This window comes from Mastomys coucha, unplaced genomic scaffold (assembly GCF_008632895.1).
Source record: "Mastomys coucha isolate ucsf_1 unplaced genomic scaffold, UCSF_Mcou_1 pScaffold20, whole genome shotgun sequence".
NCBI classification, from domain to species: domain Eukaryota; kingdom Metazoa; phylum Chordata; class Mammalia; order Rodentia; family Muridae; genus Mastomys; species Mastomys coucha.
Window position 1 is genome coordinate 136002147 of NW_022196903.1, and position 10971 is coordinate 136013117.

Sequence of the window (10971 nt, forward strand, 5' to 3'; positions counted from 1 at the left end):
CAAGGGGGCAAGGGGGCAAGGGGGCAGGAGGCAGGAGTAAGAGAGAGAGGAGGGGGCAAGCAGCTCCTTTTATAGTAGGCCAGGCCTACCTGGCTGTTGCCAGATAACTATGGGGTGGAATCCAGACAGAACACCAATACTCCTGCTTCTGCTTTCAGAGTGCTGGCATTAAAGGAATATGCCATCACCATCTGGCAATTTTTTTAAAAAGTAAATAAATATGACTTTGTATTATTTTGACATTAGCATTAAGTGCTAAAACAAAATGTATTTCAGAATACTAGTGGAATAATTATCTTCTTGCTAACAAATAAAGTCATGTTGCCAAGAAAAAATTTATTTAAAAAATAAAGTCAATGTTTTTCATTGTTCTATTTGCAGCTCTGATTAAGAGTCAAGTACTGTCTTTCACTTTGATCACCTAACAACTCTAAGTCTTATAACATGTTGACATCCCAGAAAATTTGTGACTCTTCATCATACTAAACCATCATGATGAGGTTGGGGGAGATGGGACAGTCAGTAACATCCTACACAAGCATGAGGACCTGCGTTCTCATCCCAGCCCACATGTGAACAATGCATGCCAGAGGATGTGCTTGCAACACTGGGTCTGAAGTGGGAACAGGTGACTCCCTGGGATTCGCATGTTAGGCAGCCTAACAGAACCAGAAAATTCTAGACCAGTGAGATCCTGTCTCAAAAGCACAAAGGGCATGGTCCTGAGAGTCAACAGCTGAGGTGGCCTTCAGGCCTACCTGAGAGTCAACAGCTGAGGTGGCCTTCAGGCCTCCCTGAGAGTCAACAGCTGAGGTGGCCTTCAGGCCTCCCTGAGAGTCAACAGCTGAGGTGACCTGCAGGCCTCCCTGAGAGTCAACAGCTGAGGTGGCCTTCAGGCCTCCCTATGCATGTGCACCTGCATATGGCACACATACAAACACAATAACTTAGTTAACTAATTAATTAATAATAAGATAGTTGACAAAAGGCTCATGATATGAAAAGTTTCTGTCAACTTCAACTACACAGCAAGTCTGAGGTCATAATGAGATTCATGAGACCCTATCAAAACAGAGGGAAAATTCTGCCCTGAGTAATTTAAAGTCTTAACTTTAATGTTGATTTATGCGTATGCTTCTGTATATATGTGTATGCAAACAGGTACATGTGGGTTTCTGAGAAAGACAGAAGAGAGTGTCAAATGGCCTGAAGATGGAGTTGGGAGCTGCCTCAGGTGCGTGCTGGGAACTAAATGTGTCTTCTAAAAGAGCGGCAAGTGCTCTTTACAGTTGAGCTAGCTCTCCAATCCAACCATCATATTTTTTTGACTAATGATCTCTGTGCTTTGCAATTACAAAATAATGCTCAGACTCTGTCAAGGTTTTCTAACATGTAAGAATTTTTGTTGTTGTTGCTGTTGTTTTGGTTTTTTTTGTTTTGTTTTTTGTTTTTTTATGGAGACAGGGTTTCTCTGTGTAGCCCTGGCTGTCCTGGAACTCACTCTGTAGACCAGGCTAGCCTTGAACTCAGAAATCCACCTGCCTCTGCCTCCCAAGTGCTGGGATTAAAGGCATGCACTACCACTGCCCAGCTAACATCTAAGAAATTTAAGGTCACTTATATGTATACAAAGTAAATTGAGTTGTTCACAAAAAATATTAATCTATTTTATCTATTTTAAGCATGACTAATTCTTTTTAGTAAATGTAGGCTTAGTTTATAGCATGTTGATGCGAGACACAAACATCAACCTGAACGCTGAAAGGATTCTTACCATGTTAATTCCTGTTCCAACAGACTTCTCACAGCCTGCAAGGCAAGGTGACATGTACACTAGGCCATTGTCCCCACACACCGGATCCCATATTTTTGTTAAGCAGCTACACCTTGTGTTGCAGTCAGCAAGAAACTTATTCTCCATATCAAAAGACAGCTGAATTCTGAAATGATTTCAAATAATGTCACAGATACAGAAAACCCACACAAGCACTTTATTTTGTTCCCTTCATCCCAGCATGTGTGCACTTGGAAGCACAAAACCAAGGTGGGGGGAGGGATGGATAGATAGGGGAAGAAAGGAAGGGAGGGAGGGGTGGAGGGAGAAAGGGAGGAGAGAGGGGGGGAGAGAGATTTAATTTTCTCCCCCAGAACAGAAATAGGAACCATACAATACCAATGTGTGATATCTCTTTAGGTTTTTGTCACACAAGTTATCTTCTCTACTGGCCCCATAACTGCTTTTTTCAATTACTTCAAAAAACAAACTTTAAATGCCTACTCTGTGGAAAAGTACTGTGCTGTCAGAGTTAAAATGTAGAGGGCTTATCTCTCATTGATCTGCATGATGGGAAATAGTGAAAGAGGTTTGTCTTGAACAAAATCTGCAATTTCCATTTATTAGATGCTGCATTCTGCCCCCACCACAGAGGAGTTTGACTAACCAGTCATGATCTTCAGAGACAGGAAGTTCTCAACATTCACAATAGGACAGAAAGACAATAAGGTGGAAGTCTAGAGACTTAATTTAAGTCCTGCCCCTCAAATACAATGTGGAGTCTTCATGACTGGAGATGGACTCAATATCTACAGTTTTAATTGGTGATGTTGAAGCCATCTGTAAATTCTATAATGCCCCATGAGTTTCAATATCTACATTTACAACATAAATAGAAAAATTATTATCTTAAAAAGAGATTCAAATCTGATGATATATATTAGTTACAATTATACATTTGAAATTATTTGTGTCTTTCAATTCTTAAGGATTTTTAAACAAATTTTACTTTCAATCTCTATCTCATGTGTTTGTGTGTGTGTGTGAACATGCACTTGTGCATAGACACACATGTACAACAGCATGTATGTGGAGGTCAGAATATAATCTTACATCTTGTTAGAGATAGAATTCCATGTTGTTCCCTGTAGAAAACACCAGACTAGCGGGTGCAGGAACTGTGTCTGTTTTCCTACCTAGGCTATTCAGCTCACAGTAGGAGTGTTGTTATTACAAACAGCCAACCATGTCAAGGTTTACATGGGTTCTAAGCATGTGAACTCAGGACTGCCTGCATGCCTAGCAAACATTTTACAACTGCATTATCTCCTCAGCCCATTGAAAAGAATCTCCAAGTTTATGCTTTATTTCATTTTAACAAATTGGTTGATTATATAACTGTGTCCTAAACTAAGTTTTTAATTTCCCAGGCTAATACAGAATATGGGCAGTTAACACTTGAAATAAAAAATCTAAGTCTACAGAAGACGTGAGCACACCAGTGTCATATATATATATACACATACATATACATATATATGTACATGTATATACATATATATGTACATATATATATACATGTATACATGTACATATATATGTATATGTATGTGTATATATACATTTATATATACATATAAATTGAATTCGCATGTATTAGATTCAATTATGCTAAAGTTGAGTCCATTGTAGAGACTTATGAAGGATTTCAGACTGTACAGTCAACTTTTACAACTATCTGTTTATGGTAAAATAAAATACATGTATAATTTAAGCTACAAAGCCTAGGTTATTTTTTGCTATCACACTTTAAAACAGACTAGGAAATCACAATGGCAACTACATATATAAATACAGAATTATAAACTTAGTCACTAGTGGTCCTCATACATCTTTAATAAGCATACGACTTGTATGGGCTGGTATAAAATTAGTAGGTAGAAGGAAGCCACAAGATAACCACGGATCATTACACTTACATTGGAATAAAATCACCTGGTCATATATAACCTATGCTGAAAATGGACTAGAACTTGTGAACATATTATGATATTCATAAGGAAACTACATACCCTTCATATGAGGTAGTTATGCCGGCAATTGGAATGTTATCACAGGCTAGCATAAAGTTACAGATGGATAGAAGGCACTCAGACATTAATAGGCATATCGCTATGAATGCAGCTTTCTTGAGAGTAATCTTGAACTTCTTCATAATAAAACCACTAACTAAGTACCCAGCACATACTGAAGGTGAGGTATGAAGACCTATAAGTGCAAGTAAAATAGTATTTATAAAAAGCAGGAGAAAATTAATACGTTATTAATTTCTCTAGTACATCTTACTTAAGAAATTATTTAGCACAAAAAAAGAAATAAGAGAAACTATTTAGTTTTGATATACAGTGATCATAACTCCTATTCCCCCACAAATTACATAAAAAAAGTTTCCCAATACCCCTATAAAGTTACTTTAAAAAAACTATTAGCATTTATTTAATCATTTGCAGAAAGTTATAAAGAACTTATAGGCATAGCACACAAACACACACACACATACACACATACATATAATATAGGTACATATTAAATATTTCATGTATTTCTTTCTACTCTGTTTATTGGGAATACGATTCGGATTCAGCTCCCGGTGATTCTGAAGTTTGCTGCTGTGTGTGTGGTTGTCAAGTGTAGAACATTTTGTATAATATATGTTGCCCAGCATTCTTCATCACTGGCTCTCTTTTCACAGCCAAAAATCAAAGGGGAAAAAGGAAAAAAAAAAGAAGAAAGAGAAATTCCTGGCTAAGTTGCATTTGCACAACGCCAGCCCCAGGCTTGGAAGAATTTAACCATCTTTTGCAGCTCCATGCCACTGCATTTAATTTTATACATTTGAGGATGAGAACTGGGATGTGCACTTTCAGAGAACCCTAAATAGTGTGGATGCTAGCAGCCTGTGACAGCCAGTTTTTAAGGGTAAAGTCGGATTCCTAGGTTTAGTGTCCTAAGAAGAAAAGCAGAGAGTTGATGCCCACACTCTTCAGGTCACCAAGCTGAATTACAAGTAGCATGGAAAACTGAAATCTGGGAGTGAGATGAAGAATCCCAGTGAGCTAACTCTGTATTCCTCTTTGAGTTAGTATATTCCCTATCTGAAAATTGATCGACATGAGCTGCCTCCCAAGACTTCCATAACTCTGATGATTTCCATTCAAGTTGGAGAGGGAACTAGAGGCTATTTCTGGATTATTGGTTTCCCTGTCATGTCTTAATTTCCCCTAGATGTTGAAAAGGGAAATTTATAAGAATATCCTAAGAGATTTTAATTACATTGTGATCTACTCGTCATGTTATGTTACTGTTTATCATGTTCTTGGGATGCTGTTTGAGCATGTCCTTCTGGGAGGGGAAGTGCTACCAAGTAGCAAATAATGAAACTACATACCAATGAGGAAGATTGCCTTTGCAGTGGATATTCCATAATTATGCTCCAGGTATTTAGGCTTGAAAATAAAAATATTAATAAATCCATTTATCTGAAGCAAACTTGTAAGGACACAAAGCATGTAAATAGGGTTGCAGGAGAGGCTCTTCATGAAGAGAAAGAAATCTGAAACAAGGAAGTATCGAGATCATCAAGTCAACTTGGCCTTGCATTTCATGTCCAGTACTCTCCTATAATTTTCTCACAGATTCTGTGCTATGTCACAATGGCATTTTATTTTTCTTCACTTACCTTCTGTTAATATCCTGATTTCACTAGAGAGTGACTACTCTGTTCTCTGGAATTAGCAAGGAACTCATTTTGATGATGTTTGAGTCTAGACACTGATGCTTTTATAAAGATGCAAGAATGGATACACTAAAAACTTGTGAATGCTTCAGGAATCATGCTATAGCCCAGACAACCCCAGCATCTCTGCAGCACTTTATAGCAGGGCATGCCTTAGAGCACCTAGTGACAACCATAAACATCTCACTGTGAAAGTCTCACTGTATAGAATGCTGGTATATATCAAGCACTTTCCAAGTGACTGAACCAAGTTTTTTCCATGTTTAAGAAGCTGAGAGTCAAGACTTTTAGCTGGTCTGCTCCAGTGAAGGCACCATATCCTGACCCATCCAAGAGGAGCCCCTAAACTTAGAGCAGGTGGTAAGAACACATCCTGCTCCCTCCAGAGTCCCAGAGCTGCTGCTGGGAGCCTGGTGGACTCGGGACCAAAACCCCTGCCCTCCTGAATACCACTCCCCTTTTGTCCTTTCCATCCTTTCTGCTCAGTCCTTTCAGCTGGGGCAGACTCCTAGCTGGTCTGCTCCAGTGAAGACATCATATCCTGACCCATCCTAGAGGACCCACTGCACTAAGAGCAGTAGAGGACCCACTGCACTAAGAGCAGTAGAGGACATGCTACCCTTAGAGCTGTTGAAGATCCACTGCACTTAGAGTAATTGAGGATCAGCTGCACTCAGAGCAGTTGGACAACAGCTTAACTGCACTATTGAAGACCCAACAGTCTGAAGGCATCCCAGGAGATCTACTGCACCCAGGGCAACAGATCAGAAGCTTCTATGCTCTTCTGAAAAGCCCCCAGTTGGAGGACTCCACAGGTAGTCTGCTACAACCAAAGCTGCAGGCCTACCAGGAGACCTGAAGCAACAAAGGACAAAAGAGGCAGAATCCAGACAGTCACCCAGGCCAGCAAACACCAGGCATATCCAGATGGTGACAGACAAGCACAAGACCATAAGCAACAGAAGCCAATATACACAGGCATCATCAGAACCCAGTTCTTCCAACATACTAAGCCCTGAATACAACACACCTGAAAATTTCCTGACCTAAAATCCTATCTCATGATGATAATAGAGTCCTTTAGGGAGGATATCAATAATTCACTGAAAGAAATACACAAAAACACAGGTAAACAGGTGAAGGATTTGAATAAAGTGATCCAAGACTTAAAAGTGTAAGTAGAAACAAACAATAAAGAAACTACAAATAGAGGTAAACTTGGAAATGGAAAACCTAGGAAAGAGGTCAGGAATTACAGATGTAAGTATCACCAACAGATCAAAGCACCTGAAAATGTCTTCAACAAAATCATAGAAGAAAACTTTCCCAACCTAAAGAAAAAGATGGCCATAAAGGTACAAAAAGCCTATAGAATATCAAATAAATGGGACCAGAAAAGAAAATCCTCTCATCAAATAATAATCAAAAGACTAAATGTACAGAACAAAGAAAGAATATTAAAAGCTGCAAGAGAAAAGGGGCAAGTAACATTCAAGGATAGATCTACCAGGATTACACCAGACTTCTCACAGAGACTACGAAAGCCAGAAAAGCCTGGTCAGAGGTCAGGCAGTCTCTAAGAGAACACAAATGTCAGCCCAGGATATCATACCCAGCAAAACTCTCAATCAACATAGATGGAGAAACCAAAATATTTCAGGACAAAACCAAATTCAAATAGTATCCATTTACCAATCCAGCCCTAAAGAGGATCCTAGAAGGAAAACTCAAAATACAAGGAAGGAACCTGCACAAAAGAAAGAATATGATATTAAGCATCTCAGAACAAAGCCAAAAGGAGAGAAACACAAGCACATAAAGCCATCTACAAAAACAATCATATCAGAAACCAACAGTCATCTCTCTTTAATATGTCTGAATATTAATGGACTCAACTCACTTATAAAAAGGCATAAGCTAATAGACTGGATACACAAACAAGATCTAGAATTTTGCTGCATAAAAGAAACACACCTCAGTGAGAAAGACAGACATTATCTCAGAGCAAAAGGATGAAAAAAGGTCTTCCAAGAAAATGGTCAAGCATTAGTTGCCATACTAATATCCAATAAAATAGACTTTTAACAAAAAATTATCAAACATGATGAAGGACACTTCATATTCATCAAGGGGAAAATCAAAGATAAAATCTCAATACTAAACATCTCTGCCCCAAATGCAAGAGCACCCCATTCATAAAAGAAACTTTACTATAAAGCTCAAAACACACATTGAACCTCACACAATAATAGTGGGAGACTTTAAGACCCCATTCTCACTAATGGACAGGCCATTGAAACAGAAACTAAACAGAAACATAGTGAAACTAAAAGAGGTTATGAACCAAAAGGGTTTAACAGATATCTACAGAACATTTCACCCTAAAACAAAAGAATTCACCTACTTCTCAGACCCTCATGGTACCTTCTCCAAAACTGTCCATATAATTGGTCACAAAACAACCCTCAACCAATATAAGAAGATTGAAATAATACCATGCATCCAATCAGATCACCATGGCCTAAGGCTGGTCTTCAAGAACAGCAAAAACTAGAGAAATCCCACATACACATAAAAACTGAACAATTCTTTACTCAATGATAACTTTGTCAGGAAAGAAATAAAGAAACAAATTACAGACTTCCTGGAATTTAAAGAAAATGTTGAGCCAGTCCCACAACACACAGAGGAAGCTCCACTCTCAGGTGCTCTAAAAAGCACAAGATCACAGGATCCCAGAATCACAGGATCCCAGAGATGGCTTGACTCTGAGGAATTCTAACACAATCAGGATCACAGGAAGGACAGGATCCAGTCAAATTTATCAAGATCATGTAGCAATAGAGATAACCAGATGATGCAGGGCAAGGATAAGAATATAAGCAAAACAAACCAAGGTTACTTGGCATTATCAAAACCCAATACTCCCACCATAGCAAGTCATGGACAAACCATCATAGTGGAAAAGCAAGATTCAGATATAAAAATCACTTCTCATGATGATCATACAGGAATTTAAGAAAGACATAAATAGCACCCTCAACGAAATGCAGGAGAACACAGGTAAACAGCAAGAAGCCCTTCAAGAGGAAACACAAAAATCCCTTAAAGAACTACAGAAAAACACAATCAAACAGGTGAAGGAAATGAGCAAAACCATCCAGAATCTAAAAATGGAAATAGAAACAATGAAGAAATCAGAAAGAGAGACAACCCTGGAGATACAAAAACTAGGAAAGAAATCAGGAGTTGTAGATGCAAGCATCACCAACAGAATACAAAAAATAGAAGAGAGAATCTCAGGGGCAGAAAACACCTTAGAAAACATTGACACAACAGTCAAAGAAAATGCACAAAGCAAAAAGCTCCTAACCCAGAATATCCAGGAAATCTAGGATGCAATGAGAAGACCAAATCTAAGGATAATAGGTATAGAAGAGAGTGAAGACTCCCAAGGTAATGGGCCAGTAAATATCTTCAACAAAATTATAGAAGAAAACTTCCCTAACCTAAAGAAAGAGATGCCCATGAACATACAAGAAGCATACAGAACTCCAAATAGACTGGACCAGAAAAGAAATTCCTCCCATCACATAATAATCAAAACACCAAATGCATTAAACAAAGAAAGAATTTTAAAAACACTAAGGGGAAAAGGTCAAGTAACATATAAAGGCAGGCCTATCAGAATTACACCAGACTTCTCACCAGAGACTATGAAAGCTAGAAGATCCTGGACAGATGTCATACAGACCCGACAAGAACACAAATGCTAGCCCAGGCTACTATACCCAGCAAAACTCTCAATTACCATAGATGAAGAAAACAAGATATTCCATGACAAAACAAAATTTACACAATCTTTCCACAAATCCTGCCCTACAAAAAATAATAGATGGAAAACATCAACATAAGGAGTGAAACTACATCCTAGAAGAAGCAAGAAAATAATCTTTCAATAAACCCACACAAACCTAATTCCACTTCTTACAACAAAAACAACAGGAGGTAACAATTACATTTTCTTAATATCTTAATATGAAAATTAATATTACCAACATATCTTAATCGATTGAAATTCAAAAATATGAGGAATTAGAAATTTATTGATTGTCATCCAATGGTCTCTCTAATTTGGTAATTGGAGAAATAGGTCCAGTATTGTACAATTTATATATACTTTCAGCTTGTTTGTGACGGTGTCTTGCTGTGTATAACATAAGGGTCTTGAAATCTTACTTCTCCTATCTCAGCCTCTCTATTAGTAGTATTGTTTATTTCATGATTTTACACTATGGTTTTCAGAACAGCTTACATATTTCAAAAGTGTTTATATACCCAAAAGAAAGGTAGACAGTTAAATTGGGAAGGGTCTTGTAAGAGAACAACAAGGGAGAGACAGAAGGCTTTGCTTGAAATTTGTACCTCTTATATCAAGTTTGAAGAAGAAGACTTTATAAGTTACTCTTTCTCTGAGATGAATGCTTTTCCAAATTATCACAGCCAATGAACCAGATTCTTACCCTCACCTAATGTCTGTGCCACCCTCCAAGCAGAACCATTGTTCATTGAAACAGTTGGTGAGTGACTTTATAGATAGATCATCTTAATACACACACCATTTCTTAAATGAATGTAACCCGTTCTCTGTGGGCTGAAAATAAATTCACTCATTCAAGTCAAACAGCTTTGACCATGGCAGGAAGTCTGTATCCAAAAATCGTGCATACAATGCATTCCTTGGCGCACCAGAACTGTCAACTCTCAGCTTAGCTATGATGGAGGTAAAATCCTTTGATGAGGTGAGGGTCATTGAAGTATAGCCTTATTACAATGAAATCCAATGTCTAAAAATTGTTCTTATTTTGGGCTTGTACCACAGTAAGAGACAAGATTTTAAGCTCTACTAGATACAAAACAAACAAACAAAAAGACTTTATATATTTATCTTCATTTAAGAAAATACTAGGAGAGTCACCATCTTTTCTCTGGTGAGTTTCTAAGCCAGAAGCAGAAAGCAGGGAGGCACAGGCCCCACAGGTCGCAGGAGAGCCTCAGGGCTGCAGGGACAGGATCCTCTCAGCTTCCAAGTGACAGAGGTGGATCAGTGACCTTCCCTGCCCCTTCCCTGCAAGTGGATGGCCTACCTCCAGGGAGTGCCTTAACCCAAGTCTCTGGTGAGAGCCGCCATCTTCTCTCCTGTGAGTTTCTAAGCCAGGAGCAGCCAGCTGGGAGGCACAGGCCCCATGAGTCTCAGGGGTCTTGCAGGGCATCAGGGACAGGACAAGCTCTAGTCAGAGTCACTAAGAACATCTAACACCAAAAATCAAGAAATGGTGAAAGGCGAACGCAAGAATCCTACCAACAGAAACCAAGACTACTTGGCTTCATCAGAACCTAG

General features: G+C 38.6%; 1 protein-coding gene across 1 annotated transcript in view; it reads right to left on the minus strand.

The window, feature by feature from the left end:
- LOC116098425 (solute carrier organic anion transporter family member 1A6-like) overlaps positions 1-10971 on the minus strand; it is a 78924-nt gene that overhangs the window by 11077 nt on the left and 56876 nt on the right. The window contains exons 8-10 of the mRNA XM_031381045.1: positions 5223-5387; positions 3847-4042; positions 1775-1940 (exon numbers count right to left, since the gene is read on the minus strand). Coding sequence (XP_031236905.1) covers positions 1775-1940; positions 3847-4042; positions 5223-5387 — 527 coding nt within the window. The remainder of the gene's footprint in view (positions 1-1774; positions 1941-3846; positions 4043-5222; positions 5388-10971) is intronic.